We start from the raw sequence: 22,230 nt of genomic DNA, 5'->3' as shown, positions 1-22,230 counted from the left end.
CCGGTACGGTTCGGGCTATAAAATCCTAAAACCAAAACTCTAAAACCTAAACCCCTAACTCCTAAAACCTAAACCCTAAATCCTAAACCCTAAAACCCTAAATCCTAAAACCTTAAACCCTAAAACCCTAAAATCCTAAACCATAAAACCCTCAAACCTTAGACCCTAAATCCTAAACCTTAAAATCCTAAACCCTAAAATCCTAAAACCCTAAAACCCTAAACCTTAAAATACTAAACCCTAAAACTCAAAACCCTAAATCCTAAACCCTAAACCCCAAATCCCAAACCCTAAACCCCTGAACCCCTAACCCTAAACCCCTAAGCCCTAAGCCCCTAACCCCTAAACCCCTAACCCCTAAACCCCTAAACCATAAACTCCTAAACCCCTAAACTCCTAATCCCTAAACCCTAAATCCTAAAACCCTAAACCCTAAACCTTAAGCCCAAAGCCCTAATTCCTAAGCCCAAAACTCAAAACCCTAACCCCTAAACCCTTAACCCCTAACCCCTAACCTCTAAACTCCTGAACCTCTAATCCCTAAACCCCTAAATCTTAGTCCCTAAACCCTAAATCCTAAATCCTAAAACCCAAAATTCTAAAACCCTAAACCATAAATCTAAAACTCAAAAATCCTAAAACCCTAAACCCTAAAGCCTAAACCCTAAATCCTAAACTCTAAAATCCTAAAAGCCCTAAAATTCTAAACCCTAAATTCTGAATCCTAAACCCTAAGCTCTAAATCCTAAACCCTAAAACTATAAACCCTAAAATCCTAAATTCCTAATTCCTAAAGCCCTAAAGCCCTAAGCCCGAAGCCCTAAAGCCCTAATCCCGAAACCCTAATCCCCTAAACCCCTAACACCTAACCCCCTAAACCCCTAGCCCCTAGCCCCTAATCCTAAAATTCCTGAATCTTTGAACCCTGAACCTTGAATCCCTAAACCCTAAACCTCCTAAACCTTAAACTCTAAATCCCTAAACCCTAAATCCTAAATCCTAAACATTAAACTCTAAATCCTAAATTCTAAATCCTAAATCCTAAACTTTAAACCCTCCATAACTCACCAATTTTTTCGATCCCTCTACTCCTAACAAATATAACGGCTAGATTTCAGCGAGTCTAAATATCTATTTTCATCTTCCAATGGCTCTATCAACTATCCAACGACTAGAAAAATATTTCAACCTTTCCAAAAAAAATATGAATGCATGAAAATATCAAAAAAAATAAGAGAGCTTAAGCACCACAAAAAAATCTACTAAGAACAAGAGAAAAGAGAGAGAGCTTCATCGAGCAAATTATTAATTAGAGCTTTCATTGTGAGCTGAAAGTTTACATCCTCAACTTCAGAGAGTTGATAAAGTGCATTCAATAACCATTCATGCCAACCAACCTTGTGTTGCTCCATTTATTGTTTTTGTATTTATTATCTTTAAAAAGCATTCAAGTCAACCAACCTAGTGTATTTCTATTATTATTTTTTGTATTTATTGTCTTGGAGCTGTATTTATTACAATAACATTTAATTTTTTCTATCATTTGCTATAATAAATTTTTAAAATTAGAACTTGGAAGAGAGGACCGTCCAAATTTTGAATTTGATTATGTTGAGCCTAGGATAGGCTCAAAGTAGATTTCGGTTGATTAGCCTAAAAAATCAACTAGATTGATTATGAGCCCGAAAAATAATCGATGAAAATTTTGGTTGATTGACTTAGAAAAATCGAGTTTTATTGTAAACCCTGAAAATAACTAAGTTGTCGTCTAGTTATAGATTATATTAAAATGTTCAAAAAGAAAATCTTAAAGAGTAAATGTTGGTAGCATACCACTATAAATTTTTTTATGTTTGCCTTGCCTATTTTTTTTTGCTTTAATATCTTGCATATTTACTTATCACTAACTTGCTAAAATCATTAATCATCTATTGAGCATTTAATCACGATGTATTATTAGTTACAGATTTTTTGAGAAATCTAATCCCCCCCCCCTCCTTAGGCTGCATAGCTAGACAACACCCGGGTCAAAGAGAATGGCAAGACCCTGAATCACTCTGCATGATACTCTACTGACATATCAGAAATTAGAGCCTCACATTTCATCATTGACACAAATAATTACAAAGTTGAGGCATGATGTCTCTGACATCTATTTTTGGTTACCAATCACCTGACAAAATCACTCACTACTTCGGCCTCTATTCTAGTTGATACAATCAACCGCTTCACCAGAAAGTTGAAAGCCAATGAAGCCCGTCAAGCTAGTCCATCCCATTCACCCCAACCTCCTCCAGGGTTTAGAAAAAGGAAATCTACTATCCATCACCCATATTATATTATAGCCCATCCTGTTCTTCATCATCATTATATGAGTTTGGATGCATGATTCTACACAGCTAACTTCTAATGATGTAGACTCTAAGTAATGTGAGGAATGGTTTTCATAACTCAGGCTTTGCTTGTTTTATGATAAAAATCTAGTGGCACATTTTTTAATGCAGTCGGAAGCTTAAAGAATGAAACTGTATTCAAGATTTGTAACATGGATTTTTTTTTATAAAAGAAAGCTCCTTAAATGATGGATGACAGCTTAGGACGCCATCGCCGATATCTTGATTTAGGTAGAATTGAGACCTAGATCTCGAGTACCACCATCAACAGATTTTAGAACACCAAGCTGGCATCTTCTCTCAACCATTTCTTTTGGGACCGAGAAAGGGTTCACCCCAAGCACAAGGGTTTTACAAGCCAAGCGATCCAAAGAAGTGGATTCCTTTTAATCATATTTCGGATGGGCACCGCAAACGGGCTCACCTTAAATAAATATGCATATCAAGTAAAATAAGAAAGATAATAATCAACCGATTATAATATAATCTTCGATGTTTTAAGATGGGACCAGCAGCTCACCACCGCAATATAGCCTTGAGATCAAATTGCAGCAAGACTCTTTCGAAGTTGGTCAGATATGTCCAATCCATCGTGAGTTTTGGATTGAGGTAGAGGAAAATCCTGAGGCTTTTATAGCTGTCAGGTCAGGTCACGTCTGGCCAATCCAGACTCATTTTTCCTGCATAGAAATCAATTTAAAAATACCACGGAAATCCACAATGAATTTCCAGCAACATGTACGATCAATAACCCATCTGCACGGGCCCGTAGAAATCTTGGCTCCCACTTTCTTAGCACCTATCTTTTCCGCAACATGAACATCCCGCAAACAAAGACCTTCCCCCCATAATCATAATTAAGGCATAACAAGTTGAAAGAAATTGGACTTAAAATAAAAATAAAAATATATAACTCGCATTTCAACTATTTAATTGAAAAGAATCATACTTCCATTCCCATTCTGAAGAAAATGAAATATCCTTATCCCCCCAAACCAAATCTTTACCCTTTTCTAATATTCTAATTTTAATTTCAATCCCAAATCAAATATGATGGAGGATTTGACCATTCCGATTTTTATTTCAACCTATTCCGCCACCGTTCTAGTCATGAGCTAAATGCACCCTTAATTTGGTCGTCAATGAAAGACAAAAGTCAAATTCTCAAAGGTTTGTTCACATATATTGATAAACAAGAAACAAAACAAACTGCATCTCGATTTCTCTTTCTCCCTACTTTTTTTTTTCGCAAGGGTGTCCTCTCAATCCTCAGGATACAGTAAGAAAGCAGGGAACAAAAACAAATCAAAGAAATTCAGGATAGCTCCATGATATATAAATCTAATTACTAATCAATCTGCAGCAATATACCGAACAAATTAGATCTTCAATTTGCTTTCTCCACCTTATTCTCTATCTCATATACCTGAAAACACCTTCAGCTAACACCTCAGTTCCCTTGCCTGCCACACTAAAACCAAATAAAATGATGAACAATAAATTCTCAAATTTTATTCAGGTATGAAACAATGCACACTCAAGGAAGTCATCAGGAAGAGTTCCTATAGAGAAACTTTACTGGCCATAATTAGTAAAGAATTACAAACGTGGCTTAATTTACAGAGTTAAATGCAACATACATTCCAATATGGCTGAATGACTAGTGGCCCGAAAGGGAATGCCAGCAGAATGTCTGATAACATCACACTGCATTTGCCAACAAACATATGTGCATCCACAAAGGGCACTTTTGTTCCTGGAAATCAGGCCAGATCAATAATATACCATTAGCAGAGTCCTTCTTAATGGTACATTTGTTTAGTAATCATAAATGGCCAGAAGAATGCACAAAACTTGCATGTGTGTGCCTTGATGTTGTCAAATAAGCAATGCATGATCGTCATATTCCGATCTCCCAAGTGGAATCTGATAAGAGTCACATGCAATATATGACAAGAATGCTTATGCACTTTCAAGAAAAACATTACATGAGCAGTATAATAATACAAAAAGAACAAAAGAAATTAACAGCTCCAACTATAATGAACCATTTATTGAATAAAAAATTCTTATCAATCAGCACTAACGGAAATGGGTAAGCAGTAGATGAAACTAGCTAGTTGACAATGATCAAAAAGAGCATAATGCCATCCAAGAAATAGAGGAAAAAAAATTGCAAAAAAATTTGGTACAAACTAACAGAATAAATTAATACAAAATACTTGTTACATGAGCTAAAGTCCACAGCCTCCATTAGAAGATATAAAAAAGTCAAGTGAAAACTAACAATAGCAAGAGGAGACCAAAATATAAGCTGTATATGTATGGAAACATCATGAAATGAAGATACTTCATGATGTAAATTTTTTCAGTTGTGATGATGAGGTCTGATATATATATGCATGTATATGCATATATATACATATACATATATATATACATATATATATATATACATATATATATATATGCATGCATGCATGCACATATATATACACACACATAAATATATATATATACACACATAAATATATATATATATATATATATATATATATGTGTGTGTATATATATATATATGTGTGTATATATATATATATCAACTAAACAAGGTCTTTTAAAAAAGAATGGAGACCTTATCATCAACTACAATTCCATCCAATTAATGAATTTCACATCATTTTGTCATTAATACATTAAAGATACTCTCTATTATGTTGTTAGCTGCTCCATTCCGATTGTTGTAGTTAGCTCTGCCAAATTAAAACAATTCTATAGTAGCAAGATGTGTTGAAAGAAAAAGAAGAAACAAAAGGGGGAAAGGAACGAGAGGGTGGGCTAAAAAAGGAAATATAGAACAGCCTAGAATCCATCAAGCACACAATTTATTCTTTAAGAAAACTTGTATATTGTGTGACTTCCCCTCCAAACATAGACAAGATCCTTAACCCTAAACATCAATTCATTTTCATCTCTTAATGAATCTAACAAATCATAACTTACAAAAGAAGTAACATAAACTTCTCCTAGTAAGAATAATAATTGAACTTTGAATTATTTTTCAGGCCCCATGATAACTAAACTAGAAAAGGGTTTCTTTCCTATTTCCCTCTGAGATGATTCGTTTCCAAATCTTGACATGCAGGAATTTTATGAATAAGGCACATTAACATGACACACACAACAGGGTACACTAAGCTCTGGCTAAAAAGTAGGAGTACCTGTAAGGATTTAAACATCCAGACTCCACAAATCCTTGGTTAGGAAATCTCCTTGATATAGTCTAGGGTATCTTTGCTTGATCGGAAAAGGCAGCAGAAACTGAAGTTTTGCGGAAAATCGAGTTTTGCAACTGTTTGAATTGTAGGAAAAAACAAAAATGATACAGAAATAGGTTTCCCAAAGTTGGTTCAATTTTAGGTTTTTTTCTTGGAAAACCTTTTCTTTTTTCTCCTTTCTGAAAGTTTCCCAAACAACCAAACATATCCTCATCAGACTTTTACTTTCCTTCGTATTTCCTGTATTGGGTTTTTGGGGGTGCGAGCGGCAAATGTTTAGGACTATTTCAGTCATTTTCTTGTTGCTTTGACCTATCTCCTCAATATAGGGGCAAACTCTAAATTACATACAATCCCATTTTCATATCAGATAACATTCTTTTTTTGGCTAAGAGAGAAAAACATATACATAACAAAAAAAAAAAAGAAAACCAACAGAAAAAATTATAACTTGAACAACAATGACCACGGAGCATGATCTAGATAACATTCAACATGTACTTTCTCAATACAAGGAAAAGGGCACCTATTAATTGTTATCCAGAGTGTGATTTGTAGTTATTATGGTTTAACATTTACTGCTGCCTAGCACATAGAGAAAAGATCAATAGTTGACCGAGCAGATAGCTAATATATCTTCAGTTGTACTGCTTCTTGCAAATTTAATGAGCTTTAGAATTTTCCCTTCAAATATAAAGATAGGCATTACATGTGAACTCATATTAACACCATAATATTGCACAAAAAGGCTAGCTAAAAGAAATTATTGCATTTTTTTCCAACTTAATGCATACAATGAAATGCAATGCAATAGCTCTAGTCTACATAATGTACCTACTCAAAGCGCCATTTGCAAGACCTACTATAACGTTTTAAGATCTTCATCAATTTATACTTGTTTACTAGGAAAAGACAAGGAGACAGCCAATAATGGAAATTTTCATGTCAAAAATTAATGATCAATTCAATTAAATGTGTGAAGAGCAGCACAAAATGCAGTATAACAACAACTAGAGAGTGTACTAGAATTTGTTGAAACTATGAACTAGTGAAATCCTTATGTATCACAAATTTAATGCCTTCTGGACTTGCCCTTAACTACCTTCCAACAAATATAGAGGCCCTTTTGGCGAACGCCAAAATATACATATCCTCGTAAAAGGTAAGAATGCAGCAGACTAGATAGAACAATATGTGTGTGCGATCATATAAGACTGTGGAAGTAATATTTCCCATAGGAGCTGATGAAACGAGTTTTATTAATATGACCAAAAAAGAAAAATGTTCCTTCAAATGGTTATGATCTCTCTGCAAGCTCGCCACAGAAATGGATGATTCATATAATAAATGCAAGTGTTGCATGAATATCAACAAAAGGTAAGCTCTAAAAGTGTACATAAAGATGGTAGAGACCCATGACAATGAAGCATATAGATGGTTTCTCATGAATGATAAAGCCAACATGAGATGTATCTCATCTAACAAACAAGACCAATAGCTTTCTCATGAACATGCTACCTTAAGCAGCAATATAACCTAGATCCTTTAAATACATATTTGAGAAAATATGTATATTAGGTAGCATATTCACATACCTGTGAAATAAATGACATGAGAGTGTGACTATGTCATCAATTATGTACAAAAGTTGGAATAACACAAGAAAATGCATCTTCATCAATGGGTACCACCATTTAGATGAGAATTGCTTGCATCTCTGCAACGATTTGAAAGGGGAGAAAAGTCAGCTGCATATCTGGATAAGCATAAACACATAAACAAACATTGTGGTACTGATCCATACACTGAATCATCTTTTGCACTTCTTTTAGTTCTATTAGCTTCATCTTGTTGTGCTACTCTTCCAGGAGTCTTCTTCGGTTGCAACTTTGGCAAAGGCATTTTGTATTGCATCTTTTGCAGTCTTGCAAATCTCTGCATATTTTGCTGCCCCTTCCTTTGCATGTTTTTGGCAGCAACAACTTCTGCAAAAGCCTTTTGAAGTGCAACCTTTGCAATCTTATATATATCTGAAGATATAGCCCCCTCCATGCCATATTTGACAGCATCAAGGCAAAGATCATTGTACCAAGCAATCAGTTGTTCCTGAAAACTAAGCCCTGGATCGATCACTCGCTCTTCTAGAACAACATTGCTTGTGGCATTCCTAGTCCATCGCTTCAAGATGTACTCCTCTGGAATAATACGAACTCCAACAATAAAGAAAACCCTTAAAATATGCCTGCACAGAATTCCAGAGTACTCAAACTTACAACAGCTACAGTTTGCTTTCTTGTCAGACTCACTAAAACAGACAACGTAGGTTCTATGATTATCCTCCTCCTTGGCCACACTGTACTTGCTAATAGGGTCAACCTCAATTTTGTCAACATAATAACCAAGTGATTCGACAAACTCCTCCTGAAATTTATCAAATACTGCTTTTGTGTAGACATCACCAGCTTGTTTCTCCATTGGTGATGGAGTTCTCAGATGAGGCTTCAAATACACAGTAGTAAAATCTGCTTGGGCTTCCTTCTCATACTGAGATGCCAAATGTTGATCAAACAGTGAGATAAATACAAGTAGAGAGGTTTTCGCATTAAAATGTTTCTTGAAGAACTTGTTCAGGCTCTCTGATCTTCGAGATGCAGACAGTTCAGGAAAGAATGTATCCTTCTGGTAGACAGTAGCCCACTGTCGGCGAATTTCATAGAGTGACTGCAGCCAAGAGTTATCCCACAGGTTATATTTGTCAAGGATGTACTCCCAACGAGTCTCAAAATCTTCAATTGTTTCAGATTCATTAATGCATTCTTTCAAATCCCTCTTCAATGTGACATGTTTGAGATAAACATCTGATAGCTTCTGCTTGCATCTACTTAATATATGCCACTTGCAAAAGTGGTGACGAGTGTTAGGGAATACCCTCATAATAGCTCCTTCCATAGCCTTATCTCGGTCAGTAACTAATGAAACCGGATGCCGTCCACCCATGGCTGCAAGCCATGTCTCAAACAGCCAGACATAAGAACCCTTTGTCTCATCCATTAGCAAAGCACACCCAAAGTTAACACTCTGAAAGTGATGGTTCACACCTCTGAATGTCGCAAACGGCATCATGTACTTTGTTTTCTTATATGTTGTGTCAAAAGTAACAGCATCACCAAAGTACTGATAAGCCATCCTAGCTTTAGCATCAGCCCAAAAGACATTAGTCATACAATTATTGTTGTCAACTTGAATTGCATAAAAGAATGCAGGGTTCTCAGATTGCATTCTCTTCAGATACTCCAAGAGGCCCTGAGCTTCTCCACCTTCACCAAAGGGGTTAACTCTTATCCCTCTATTGAAGTTTTTTAGATTATTAAAACCTCCACTCGATTCTCCATGCAGCAAGCCCACATTACCCAGGATGATTGCTTTATCATCACGCGGTCGGACTTTACCAGGTAATGCAACCATATGAGTGTGCTCTGTCACAAGCTTCGTAACAACCCACTTGCCATGATCCTTACGAATGACCTCAATCATGGCCATGCACCCCTCCCTTGTGGTTCCCCGCTTCCTCTTCTTCTTTCCATCATCGTAGATTACCCTCTTGGAATGGAATCCCTCCCTCGTGCACACAAAACGCCGCATGATCACAGTGTCGTCCTTCCTCGAGCGACGTGACTTATTCATGCGGACACCAAACCCTACACGGTTGGCATATGCTACGTAGTATTCCTTTGCAGCTTCATCAGAATCAAACTCCATGCCGATTATTGGTTCCACTATGTCAGAATTATCCAACTGCAGGAGTTGCGATGTGATTGGGTTGTTCAGCTCAACTCCAAGAGCATCCAGAGCTAGTGACATGTGAGTGTCAGCACTGTTGTCATTAAGGTCCATGTTGCTCTCTCTTATCAATCCATCGTCCTCGCTTAAAGTTCCCTCCATGAATTCAGAGTCCCAGATCTTGGAAGGAAAGAAAAGTGGGAGAAAATCACATTTTTATGCCAATTAAGGGCAAAAACAGATAAATAAAAAGGAAGGATTAGAAACTAATTTGGAAGAGAGAGATACTTCTTTGGAGAAAAAAGAAAAGGAAGACAATTCATCAAGAGGCAACACAGATGGAGCGATAACAGGTTAGTCACAAACTGCACACATGAGGGATTAAACCAAAATGAAAAAGAAGAAAGTATTGAAATTTCTGGAGCAACTTATATGGGAAATCTCAGAAACTGATCAAACTTCTGCAGCAGCATCAAAACCTAACTCAAATCAAGATCACGAATATCTAATTGTGGGTATCACTCTAAATTTACAGCTCAAACAAAATCCGAGGGCAATTAATAAAGTAGAAATGTCAGAGTTCGCAAAAGCAGCGAAGTAACAATCAGGATAAGTAGATTAGTTTTCCAAAAAAGTCATTCTTACCCTAGCGACACCTCAAATAATTTGAGAGAGAGGAAGAGAGAAATTTACCAGAAAGAGATGCACCGAATGAGATCGAGATCGAGATCGAGCTGGTCGGATTTCGAGAGAGAGAGAGGAAGACTGCATAAATTGAAATTAGGAGCTTCGCATCATCATCGTCATCATAATCTCCGCCTCCTCCTTCGTCTCTCGCTGGTTTAGGGTTAGAGTTCGGGTGAAATAGGGGCGCGGGTCTTCTCTTCTCCGGGACGAATTGAGATTTAGGGAGCGAGTCACCATTTTACGTGGCTCCAGCTGGCTTCCGCTGATAACCTCAGAGGTCCACAGCAACTACTCGCCGGGTGGCAGCTCCTGACCTCAATCGCGAACCTGACCTTTCTTCGACCCAAATTAAACAGGTTCAGATTAGTTACGGACAGATTTGGATTATAAACAGATTGACCCGTGTTTATTAAACGGGTCAGCCTCGGGTTACTAAAAGAATTTGACCTGCCTAGAAGTTGGTCTAATCTAACTGCAACCTAAACATACATGTTAAAAAAAAAAACTCTGCAAATGTAATGAGACTGAGGGCTGACTAGCCCTAGGCATCATAATGAAAAGCGCAACGACACTAAACAACTTAGTGGTCACCTGTCCTGGTCAGAATTGGAAAAGATAAGCGATGCTCAGTTGTTGTGCCGAAATCTTTGTCCAATGAAAGCACTCCAACCTGAAACAACATAAAGCAAAAATATCCTCTGGTCAAAACGTATCCAGCGGAAACCTTCTGATACCTAAGTAGTACTCAGAGAGCAGGAAAAAGTTTTCTTTCAGTCCGCGAGGACGTTCTTCTTGCTTACTTCTGCTGCCCTTTTTTTTGGATATATCTGGTAGAGGAGTCTACCTAATAAGGCATATGGGTCGACTAGAAGTGACTAGCTTGAGTACGGCCTGGACATCGAACGTGAATATTTCGCACGTAGATGACATCCTACCTGTCACATTGGTAGAATCTCAATGATCACTGGGTCCTGTTAGGATGTAACTATCTATAGGAACTCTTGATATGCAAGCTTAGTGGTATGGCGTTGGGCCTACCTAGTAGCTACTTCCGAACTACCACGTGCTAGCGTCGTGGCGTGTTTAATTGATTGGATCTTATGGTGAGTTATAGCCAATTTATCACTCGCTATCTTTGTGACATCGACCTCCATTCTATGCCTCCCATTCATCCTTTCCACTCTCTATTATAATGTCCTTTCTTAACAAATTACGGCGAGATCAAAGGGGCAGAGGTGAAAAAATAGAAGACAGATGTCCTAGGAAGAATGCCCAAAACAGCTGTGAAACCTAGTGGACTGGGCCTAGTCCACTTGACTTGCCAGCTAATTTTGGCCCAACAAAAAAAATGCATGTGCTGCACATGTGCGAGCTGGGAAGAGGCTCCCAAGGGATATCTAATTCCTCTCGTGCTCATCGGATGGAATCCGACTTTGGGTCGGATTTCGATCGCGATCGAGACTATTTAAGTCAGATTCCAATCGCGATCGAGACTATTTACAGCTCTTCGTGGTCTCCCCATCCTCCCTAGCTGGAGATTCAAGCCTGAACGCAGGGCCGGCCCGACCCTTAGAAAAAGCCCACCGTGCGCTCAAAGAAGAGCTACAGTAGAATCTTAAATTTTCTCAGCTGCTACAGTGCTACAGCTGCTTTCCATCGCAATCGCAGTGCAAGAGGCTACTTCCCGTCGCACAAAGGGCTGCTTCCCATCGCACCAGGGGCGAGCCGGTGAGGTCGTCTCCGGCCGGGGTTACAAGGAGTACCGCAGCTACGGGCTACCGCGGCCGGGTAACCAGACCCTCGATCAGTTCGCTGTTCATCAAAGACATCTCTTACCGCCTCTGTTCGCCGACTCGCCGTTCCCAAATCCCACATTCCCACTTCGGCAGCGGGCAGTCCGGGCCTGTCCGGCGTCTTCTCGTCTGGGTCGCAGGAGCCAGAAGCCTTCCGCCAAAATCACATCTCCAATCTCTTACCCAAGTCCTCGGCCGCTCCCAATCCCGTCCCCTGATCCGCAGTCGTTTCTAGTTAGGCCTAAGAACAAGACGAATCCACCGAAGTCGAGGCCACTCGTCCCCGGACTTTATTTCTACTTGCAAGGTTTGCCTTTTTTTTCTTCTTGTGTCGTTCTCCGAACTCTTCTTGTGATAACCATTTCTCTGTTCAATGGCCAGGCTGAGGCTTGGCTTGGCTTTATTTGTGCTCACATCGTGAGCCTTTTCGTGGTCCACCAACTGTTTGACAAATTGTGTGAACGAGTTTGATTTTTCCACTTGGATTAAAAATCTGGATTGGTGTTGCTAGGTTATAAATTTTATAGATCAATGATGCAGCAAGATGTCTTGCCTCTCGACCCCGCATTCCCTAGTCATCAGGTTAACGTCTCTCATGTGACACCGAGATGATTCAGTTGTTTATACTTAATTAAATTTGACCTCTTAGTCTACTCTTCCGTTAATTTTAATACATAGATTATTCTCTGTTTAATGGCTAACTTATCTGTAGATTTCCTAGTACTAGTGTTCTCTTAGAGTAACTCGGACGTACATGCACACATGTGTATAATGGCTACATCAAAGTAGTATCTTTGCGTTTTAGCAAAAAAAAAAGTAGCGTCTTTGTGTACCCGATTCGAATTCAGGTCAAATTTTTGGAACCTAATAGGATTGCAAATTTGATATCCTCGAGACATGTTTAAAATTTCTAGTTGGATACTGTTGCCGTTGAAATCCAGCTCAATCTTGGTGCTGACTAAGCTGGATGGTTGTGAAAGATCAATAGTTATCCATTCAGGTCGGTAAGATAGGTCCGAGTATTTTGCACTTATTAATTTTTTTTATTTTTTTTAAAAAATGGCCTCCTTTAGTGAGTTTGCCTTAGGCCTCCAAATGCATTGGGCCGCCTCTGCCTGAATGGAGCTCTTCGCTGGAGATTTCTTTTGCTTTTCTTTCCAAACACCAATTGCTACCGACGTCATTGTCTTTGCCTTTGGCCGTCGGAATTCAGGTAAGGTCTCAGCTAAATTTGATCTATTCTTCTCCTCCTTCTTTCAGACTCCTTAGAGCCTTGTTTCGGCCGATGATCGCTGGAATTTGGGCAAACAAGGCAGATGCTCTGCTTCCCCTATTTTTCGAATCCAACCTATTTCTCTTTCGATTCCGGCTGTCTTCACCGCTGGTGCTCATCACCGAGATCCCTTCTAGTTCTACATGGTGGTTTATGGCCTCGACCAGAGTTTTGACAACCAGAACATATTGATTCCTTGAGATAAGGGAGCAGAACCCCTATTTTAGGAGGATTTTTTTCCTTGTCGCCGGTCGCTGGTTGTCGTCAACCGCTGTCCAAAGTGGGCGGCCGTGCATCCCTAACGCTGGGCACCACCTACAACCACCCTCTTCTGTCCTCTTTCTTGGTTAGAAAGAGAAGCTTCCTTTCTCTCTCTTCCCCAAACTTTCTCTCTCTTATTTCTCCTCTGTAAAGTTTCTCTCTTGACTCATGGGTCAGACATGTTGATTAATCTAGGTTGACCCATGCTATTAACAACCAAACCCAAACATCCGATTGAATTAGAATTGAGAATCTCTCTCTTCTCCATACTTTCTCTTTCTATAAGTTTCTCTCTTTATATGGATTTTCTCTCTTTAGAGTTGTTTGGACTCCGTAAGTACGATTCTCAGTAATTTTGGATCGACCTAAGTGAAGAGTCTTGATTCAAGATCGTTGGGCAGCATGACAATCCCCAGCGAGTAGTTGTCGTGGACCTTTGATGGTTATCAACGGAAGCCAGCTGGAGCCACATAAAATGGCAACTTTTGGACCTGACTCTCTCTCTAAGTCTCAATTCGTCCCGGAGAAGAGAAGACCCGCGCCCCTATTTCACCCGAACTCTAACCCTAAACCAGCGAGAGACGAAGGAGGAGGCGGAGATTATGATGACGATGATGATGCGAAGCTCCTAATTTCAATTTATGCAGTCTTCCTCTCTCTCTCTCGAAATCCGACCAGCTCGATCTCGATCTCGATCTCATTCGGTGCATCTCTTTCTGGTAAATTTCTCTCTTCCTCTCTCTCAAATTATTTGAGGTGTCGCTAGGGTAAGAATGATTTTTTTGGGAAACTAACCTACTTATCCTTATTATTATTTCGCTGCTTTGCGAACTCTGACTAGGAGACGATGAGGGATCTTTGATTTCTACTTTATTAATTGCCCTCGGTTTTTGTTTGAGTTGTAAATTTAGAGTGATACCCACAATTAGTCATTCATGATCCTGATTTGAGTTAGGTTTTGATGCTGCTGCAGAAGTTTGATCAGTTTCTGAGATTTCCCATATAAGTTGCTCCAGAAGTTTCAATACTTTCTTCTTTTTCATTTTGGTTTAATCCTTCATGTGTGCTGTTTGTGACTAACCTATTATTGCTCCATCTATGTTGCCTCTTGATGAATTGTCTTCCTTTTCTTTTTTCTCCAAAAAAAGTCTCTCTCTCTTCCAAATTAGTTTCTAATCCTTCCTTTTTATTTATCCGTTTTTGCCCTTAATTGGCATAAAAATGTGATTTTCTCCCACTTTTCTTTCCTTCCAAGATCTGGGACTCTGAATTCATGGAGGGAACTTTAAGCGAGGACGATGGATTGATAAGAGAGAGCAACATGGACCTTAATGACAACAGTGCTGACCCTCACATGTCACTAGCTCTGGATGCTCTTGCAGTTGAGCTGAACAACCCAATCACATCGCAACTCCTGCAGTTGGATAATTCTGACATGGTGGAACCAATAATCGGCATGGAGTTTGATTCTGATGAAGCTGCAAAGGAATACTACGTAGCATATGCCAACCATGTAGGGTTTGGTGTCCGCATGAATAAGTCATGTCACTCGAGGAAGGACGACACTGTGATCATGCGGCGTTTTGTGTGCACGAGGGAGGGATTCCATTCCAAGAGGGCAATCTATGATGATGGAGAGAAGAAGAGGAAGCGGGGAACCACAAGGGAGGGGTGCATGGCCATGATTGAGGTCATTCGTGAGGATCATGGCAAGTGGGTTGTTACGAAGCTTGTGACAGAGCACACTCATATGGTTGCATTACCTGGTAAAGTCCGGCCGCGTGATGATAAAGCAATCATCCTGGGTAATGTGGGCTTGCTGCATGGAGAATCGAGTCGAGGTTTTAATAATCTAAAAAACTTCAATAGAGGGATAAGAGTTGACCCCTTTGGTGAAGGTGGAGAAGCTCAGGGCCTCTTGGAGTATCTGAAGAGAATGCAATCTGAGAACCCTGCATTCTTTTATGCAATTCAAGTTGACAACAATAATTGTATGGCTAATGTCTTTTGGGCTGATGCTAAAGCTAGGATGGCTTATCAGTACTTTGGTGATGCTGTTACTTTTGACACAACATATAAGAAAACAAAGTACATGATGCCGTTTGCGACATTCAGAGGTGTGAACCATCACTTTCAGAGTGTTAACTTTGGGTGTGCTTTGCTAATGGATGAGACAAAGGGTTCTTATGTCTGGCTGTTTGAGACATGACTTGCAGCCATGGGTGGACAGCATCCGGTTTCATTAGTTACTGACCGAGATAAGGCTATGGAAGGAGCTATTATGAGGATATTCCCTAACACTCGTCACCACTGCAAGTGGCATATATTAAGTAGATGCAAGCAGAAGCTGTCAGATGTTTATCTCAAACATGTCACATTGAAGAGGGAGTTGAAAGAATGCATAAATGAATCTGAAACAATTAAAGATTTTGTGACTCGTTGGGAGTATATCCTTGACAAATATAACCTGTGGGATAACTCTTGGCTGCAGTCACTCTATGAAATTTGCCGGCAGTGGGCTACTGTCTACCAGAAGGGTACATTCTTTCCTGAACTGTCTGCATCTCGAAGATCAGAGAGCCTGAACAAGTTCTTCAAGAAACATTTTAATGCAAAAACCTCTCTACTTGTATTTATCTCACTGTTTGATCAACATTTGGCATCTCAGTATGAGAAGGAAGCCCAAGCAGATTTTACTACTGTGTATTTGAAGCCTCATCTGAGAACTCCATCACCAATGGAGAAACAAGCTGGTGATGTCTACACAAAAGCAGTATTTGATAAATTTCAGGAGTTTGTCGAATCACTAGGTTATTATGTTGGCAAAATTGAGGTTGACCCTATTAGCAGGTACAGTGTGGCCAAGGAGGAGGATAATCATAGAACCTACATTGTCTGTTTTAGTGAGTCTGACAAGAAAGCAAACTGTAGCTGTTGTAAGTTTGAGTACTCTGGAATTCTGTGCTGGCATATTTTAAGGGTTTTCTTTGTTGTTGGAGTTCGTATTATTCCAGAGGAGTACATCTTGAAGCGATGGACTAGGAATGCCACAAGCAATGTTGTTCTAGAAGAGCGAGTGATCGATCCAGGGCTTAGTTTTCAGGAACAACTGATTGCTTGGTACAATGATCTTTGCCTTGATGCTGGCAAATATGGCATGGAGGGGGCTATATCTTCAGATATATATAAGATTGCAAAGGTTGCACTTCAAAAGGCTTTTGCAGAAGTTGCTGCTGCCAAAAACATGCAAAGGAAGGGGCAGCAAAATATGCAGAGATTTGCAAGACTGCAAAATATGCAATACAAAATGCCTCTGCCAAAGTTGCAACCAAAGAATACTCCTGGAAGAGTAGCACAACAAGATGAAGCTAATAGAACTAAAAGAAGTGCAAAAGATGATTCAGTGTATGGATCAGTACCGCAATGTTTGTTTATGTGTTTATGCTTATCCAGATATGCAGCTGACTTTTCTCCCCTCCCAAATCGTCGCAGAGATGCAAGCAATTCTCATCTAAATGGTGATACCCATTGATGAAGATGCATTTTCTTGTGTTATTCCAACTTTGGTACATAATTGATGACATAGAGTCACACTCTCATGTCATTTATGTCACAGGTATGTGAATATTCTACCTGATATACATATTTTCTCAAATACGTAACTAAAGGATCTAGGTTATATTGCTGCTTAAGGTAGCATGTTCGTGAGAAAGCTATTGCTCTTGTTTGTTAGATGAGACACATCTCATGTTGGCTTTATCATTCATGAGAAACCATCTATATGCTTCATTGTCATGGGTCTCTACCATCTTTATGTACACTTTTAGAGCTTACTTTTGTTGATATTCATGCAACACTTGCATTTATTATATGAATCATCCATTTCTGTGGCGAGCTTGCAGAGAGATCATAACTATTTGAAGGAACATGTTTCTTTTTTGGTCATATTAATAAAACTCGTTTCATCAGCTCCTATGGGAAATATTACTTCCACAGTCTTATATGATTGCACACAGATATTGTTCTATCTAGTCTGCTGCATTCTTACCTTTTACGAGGATATGTATATTTTGGTGTTCGCCAAAAGGGCCTCTGTATGTGTTGGAAGGTAGTTTATTATAAGGGCAAGTCCAGAAGGCATTAAATTTGTGATACATAAGGATTTCACTAGTTCATAATTTCAACAAATTCTAGTACACACTCTAGTCGTTATTATACAGCACTCTGTGCTGCTCTGCACACATTTAATTGAATTGATCATTAATTTTTGACATGAAAATTTGCATCATTGGCTGTCTCCTTGTCTTTTCCTAGTAAACAAGTATAAATTGATGAAGATCTGAAAACGTTATAGTAGGTCTTGCAAATGGCTCTTTTAGTAGGTACATTATCTGGACTAGAGCTATTGCATTGCATTTCATTGTATGCATTAAGTTTGAAAAAAATGCAATAATTTCTTTTAGCTAGCCTTTTTGTGCAATATTATGGTATTAATATGAGTTCACATGCAATGCCTATCTTTAAATTTGAAGGGAAAATTCTAAAGCTCATTAAATTTGCAAGAATAGGACAGTACAACTGAAGATATATTAGCTCTCTGCTCGGTCAACTATTGATCTTTTCTCTATCTGCTAGGCAGCAGTAAATGTTAAACCATAATAACTACAAATCACACTCTGGATAACAATTAATAGGTGCCCTTTTCCTTGTATTGAGAAAGTACATGTTGAGTGTTATCTAGATCATGCAGTGGTCATTGTTGTTCAAGTTATAATTTTTCTGTTGGTTTTCATATATATATATATATATATATATATATATATATATATATATATATATATATATATATATATATATATGTTTTTCTCTCTTAGCAGAAAAAAGAGTGTTATCTGATATGAAAATGGGATTGTATATAATTTAGAGTTTGCCGCTAGATTGAGGAGATAGGTCAAAGCAACAAGAAAATGACTGAAATAGTCCTAAACATTTGCCGCTCGCACCCCCAAAAACCCAATACAGGAAATACAAAGGAAAGTAAAAGTCTGATGAGGATATGTTTGGTTGTTTGGGAAACTTTCAGAAAGGAGAAAAAAGAAAAGGTTTTCCAAGAAAAAAAGCTAAAATTGAACCAACTTTGGGAAACCTATTTCTGTATCATTTTTGTTTTTTCCTACAATTCAAACAGTTGCAAAACTCAATTTTCCGGAAAACTTCAGTTTTCTGATGCCTTTTCCAATCAAGCAAAGATACCCTAGACTATATCAAGGAGATTTCCTAACCAAGGATTTGTGGAGTCTGGATGTTTAAATCCTTACAGGTACTCCTACTTTTTAGCCAGAGCTTAGTGTACCCTGTTGTGTGTGTCATGTTAATGTGCCTTATTCATAAAATTCCTGCATGATCAAGATTTGGAAACGAATCATCTCAGAGGGAAATAGGAAAGAAACCCTTTTCTAGTTTAGTTATCATGGGGCCTGAAAAATAATTCAAAGTTCAATTATTATTCTTACTAGGAGAAGTTTATGTTACTTCTTTTGTAAGTTATGATTTGTTAGATTCATTAAGAGATGAAAATGAATTGATGTTTAGGGTTAAGGATCTTGTCTATGTTTGGAGGGGAAGTCACACAATATACAAGTTTTCTTAAAGAATAAATTGTGTGCTTGATGGATTCTAGGCTGTTCTATATTTCCTTTTTTAGCCCACCCTCTCGTTCCTTTCCCCCTTTTGTTTCTTCTTTTTCTTTCAACACATCTTGCTACTATAGAATTGTTTTAATTTGGCAGAGCTAACTACAACAATCGGAATGGAGCAGATAACAACATAATAGAGAGTATCTTTAATGTATTAATGACAATGATGTGAAATTCATTAATTGGATGGAATTGTAGTTGATGATAAGGTCTCCATTCTTTTTTAAAAGACCTTGTTTAGTTGATATATATATATATATACACATGCATATATATACATATATGTGTATGTATGCATGCATATACATACATACATACATACATACATACACACACATATATATATGTATGTGTATGTATGTATGTATATGCATGCATACATACACATATATGTATATATATGCATATACATGCATATATATATTAGACCTCATCATCACAACTGAAAAAATTTACATCATGAAGTATCTTCATTTCATGATGTTTCCATACATATACAGCTTATGTTTTGGTCTCCTCTTGCTATTGTTAGTTTTTACTTGACTTTTTTATATCTTCTAATGGAGGCTGGACTTTAGCTCATGTAACAAGTATTTTGTATTAATTTATTCTGTTAGTTTGTACCAAATTTTTTTGCAATTTTTTCCTCTATTTCTTGGATGGCATTATGCTCTTTTTGATCATTGTCAACTAGCTAGTTTCGTCTACTTCTTACCCATTTCCGTTAGTGCAGATTGATAAGAATTTTTTATTCAATAAATGGTTCATTCTAGTTTGAGCTGTTAATTTTTTTTGTTCTTTTTGTATTATTATACTGCTCATTTAATGTTTTTCTTGAAAGTGCATGAGCCTTCTTGTCATATATTGCATGTGACTCTTATCAGATTCCACTTGGGAGATCAGAATATGACGACCATGCATTGCTTATTTGACAACATCAAGGCACACACATGCAAGTTTTGTGCATTCTTCTGGCCATTTATGATTACTAAACAAATGTACCATTAAGAATGACTCTGCTAATAGTATATCATTGATCTGGCCTGATTTCCAGGAACAGAAATCCCCTTTGTGGATGCACATAAGTTTGTTGGCAAATGCAGTGAGATGTTCTCAGACATTCTGCTGGCATTCCCTTTCGCATGCGCTCGCTCCATTCGCCTTGCGAAAGTACCCTTTGTGCAAACCCCCTCCTATAAATCCCTATCCCCTCTTTCTCAAACCCTTTTTCTTCCAAAGCCCTCCCCTCACTGTCTTCCCTCTTCTTCTCCTCCGCCTTCTTTCCCTCGAAGCCATCCCTCCTTCCTTCGAACCCTATAAATAAAACCCTAACCCCCCTCGCTTCCATTGCCCCCATCCTCCTAGAAAGAGAGCGGCCCTTTTGTCCAAACCCCCTCCTATAAATCCCCATCCCCTGTTTCTCAAACCCTTCTTCCTTCCAAAGCCCTCCCCTCCCCGTCTTTCCGTGTCTGCTCCTTCTCCACCTCCTTTCTCTCGGAGCCATCCCTCCTTCCTTCGAACCCTATAAATGAAACCCTAACCTCCCCCGCTTCCATTGCCCGGCATCCTCTTAGAAGGAGAGTGGATGAGAGCTCTGTCGTCGCGGGATCATGGCAACCTCGAGAGACGTTCAAGAGATCATGTCCAAGATCTCCTCTGACAAGGCCAAGGACCGCGACGTGAGCTTCCCCGATCCCTTGCCCAAACCCTCAACCTAATGGCTCCTCCTTGTGCTCCTTTTTTCTTTCTTTATCCTTTTTCGGGTTCTCATTGTTCGATGGTTTTCAGGAAGGGATCAAGCTGTTGAATAACTGGCTGGAGGGCGAGAGATCGATCAGTTTCAGTAGGCTACTCAGTGAGAAACACCGTCAGGATCAAGGCCAACGAGATCCCTCATGGTGGGCTGAGATTCTTGTGGTTTCTTGATAACAATTGGATGTTTTCTTGGACGAGTCTTGGGAAAGAAGGGTGACTGATCTCGTTTTTATTGTTCCTGCAGCTGAGATTTTTTTGGTCGTAATCTACTATTTTCTTGAATGTATCATGGGGAAGAAGGGTGCATATGTTTTGCAGCTGAGACATGGCCTTTTCTCATTACATTGCTGACGAAGTGCATTGATTGGAGATCTCCATGAGCAAGAAACCTCCACCCTGAAACTAATACTGGCAAAGACTCTTCGCGCTGCCATCCAATGTGCTAAGGATCAGAAGCTTTCAGGATAGCAAAAAATTGACGCTACATGTTTCTGGTCATGAAACTTCTTTTGTTGTTTGTTGTTGCTAATATTGTTTCCAGATCATGAGTTAGTTTCACAAATTACCTTTGTCTCCTCCTCTCACCACCGCCACCACCACCCTCCTCTAATGCTAGCTGGCATTTTTAGTTGTGTACTGGGTAGAGGTGATCACGGGCCTTCTGGCCCGCCCAGCCCGTCCAGCCCGGCCCGAAATTTTTCGGGCTTGGGCATTGAAAAAGGGTCCATTGGTCGGGCCTGGGCAGGAAGAATGGCCCGACCAAAAAAAACGGGCCGGGCCTGGACACTTTTAAAAATGGCCCGGTTCGGCCCGGCCCGGCTATAAAACACTGATATAAAATATAATATATTAAAAAAATTTAAGAAACCCTAAAACTAAAGCCCCAAACCCCCCCTCCCCCTTCCCTCGCTGAGAGCCGCCGCCCCCCCCAAACCCCCCCCCCCCCCCCCTCCCCCTCCCTCGCTGAGAGCCGCCGCCCCCCCCCAAACCCCCCCTCCCTTTCCCTCGCTGAGAGACCCCCCCCCCCCCCTTCCCTCGCTGAGAGCCTGATAGCCGCTCCCTGTAGCCGGTTTCCCTGTAGCCGCCGCCTCCTCTCGGTATCGTCGCCTCTTCAACGACCGACCGGCGGCTCTTCGCGTCCTTCTCCCCCGGACGGCAACCTCCGCGGCTCCGGTCACCGACTCACAGTCATCGGTAAGATTTTTCTCCTCCTCCTCCTCCTCCTCTTCGAGCTCGATCCCGGATGGATTTTGTTTTGGGTGGACCGGTGGAGACTGGAGAGAAAGAGGGAGGAGGGATTTGGTTGGCTTGATA

General features: G+C 39.4%; 3 protein-coding genes across 10 annotated transcripts; 2 read left to right on the top strand and 1 right to left on the bottom strand.

Moving 5' to 3' along the window:
* Window positions 1–3,554: 3,554 nt before the first annotated feature.
* LOC103703991 (protein FAR1-RELATED SEQUENCE 5-like) lies at window positions 3,555–10,430 on the bottom strand. 4 transcript variants are annotated; one of them, XR_603536.4, is made up of 5 exons: window positions 10,145–10,429; window positions 7,476–9,631; window positions 7,267–7,388; window positions 4,034–4,149; window positions 3,555–3,864 (listed from the first exon to the last, which is right to left on the bottom strand). XR_603536.4 is itself a non-coding variant. In XM_008787105.4 (3 exons), exons 1-3 carry the CDS (start codon window positions 10,220–10,222, stop codon window positions 7,349–7,351), a joined length of 2,274 nt encoding a protein of 757 aa, XP_008785327.1. In that variant the 5' UTR covers window positions 10,223–10,430; the 3' UTR covers window positions 7,266–7,348. The 4 variants fall into 4 exon arrangements, 1 of the variants encoding a protein (XP_008785327.1); XR_603537.4 differs by having other exon boundaries at window positions 3,555–3,856; XR_603538.4 differs by lacking the exons at window positions 3,555–3,864; window positions 4,034–4,149 and adding an exon at window positions 4,156–4,319 and having other exon boundaries at window positions 10,145–10,430.
* Window positions 10,431–11,664: 1,234 nt separating this feature from the next.
* On the top strand, window positions 11,665–21,462 carry LOC103703990 (protein FAR1-RELATED SEQUENCE 5-like). 5 transcript variants are annotated; one of them, XM_008787103.4, is made up of 6 exons: window positions 12,245–14,184; window positions 14,721–16,870; window positions 16,958–17,081; window positions 20,216–20,840; window positions 20,950–21,059; window positions 21,161–21,462. In XM_008787103.4, the coding sequence occupies exons 2-3, from the start codon at window positions 15,684–15,686 to the stop codon at window positions 16,995–16,997; spliced, it is 1,227 nt and encodes a 408-aa protein (XP_008785325.2). In that variant the 5' UTR covers window positions 12,245–14,184; window positions 14,721–15,683; the 3' UTR covers window positions 16,998–17,081; window positions 20,216–20,840; window positions 20,950–21,059; window positions 21,161–21,462. The 5 variants fall into 5 exon arrangements, with proteins under 5 accessions (XP_026659209.2, XP_008785325.2, XP_038982408.1 ...); XM_026803408.2 differs by lacking the exon at window positions 12,245–14,184 and adding an exon at window positions 11,665–12,238 and having other exon boundaries at window positions 14,721–17,081; XM_039126480.1 differs by having other exon boundaries at window positions 14,721–17,081; window positions 21,235–21,462.
* On the top strand, window positions 14,739–15,674 carry LOC103704011 (protein FAR1-RELATED SEQUENCE 5-like). Its single transcript, XM_008787123.1, has one exon. The coding sequence runs from the start codon at window positions 14,739–14,741 to the stop codon at window positions 15,672–15,674; it is 936 nt and encodes a 311-aa protein (XP_008785345.1).
* Window positions 21,463–22,230: the final 768 nt, after the last annotated feature.

The sequence above is a fragment of the Phoenix dactylifera genome, chromosome 5 (assembly GCF_009389715.1).
Source record: "Phoenix dactylifera cultivar Barhee BC4 chromosome 5, palm_55x_up_171113_PBpolish2nd_filt_p, whole genome shotgun sequence".
Classification (NCBI taxonomy): domain Eukaryota; kingdom Viridiplantae; phylum Streptophyta; class Magnoliopsida; order Arecales; family Arecaceae; genus Phoenix; species Phoenix dactylifera.
This window is presented reverse-complemented; position numbering and strand designations above follow the sequence as displayed.

Bases quoted from the DNA above. Each gene is read 5' to 3' on its own strand.
- LOC103703991 (XM_008787105.4), bottom strand. From the start codon at position 10,222: ATGCAGTCTTCCTCTCTCTCTCTCGAAATCCGACCAGCTCGATCTCGA. The intron at 9,632-10,144 runs GTAAATTTCTCT...TTTCCTTCCAAG, and splicing joins ATTCGGTGCATCTCTTTCTG to ATCTGGGACTCTGAATTCAT. The intron at 7,389-7,475 runs GTATGGATCAGT...AAATCGTTGCAG, and splicing joins AGTGCAAAAGATGATTCAGT to AGATGCAAGCAATTCTCATC.
- LOC103704011 (XM_008787123.1), top strand. From the start codon at position 14,739: ATGGAGGGAACTTTAAGCGAGGACGATGGATTGATAAGAGAGAGCAAC.
- LOC103703990 (XM_026803408.2), top strand. From the start codon at position 15,684: ATGGGTGGACAGCATCCGGTTTCATTAGTTACTGACCGAGATAAGGCT.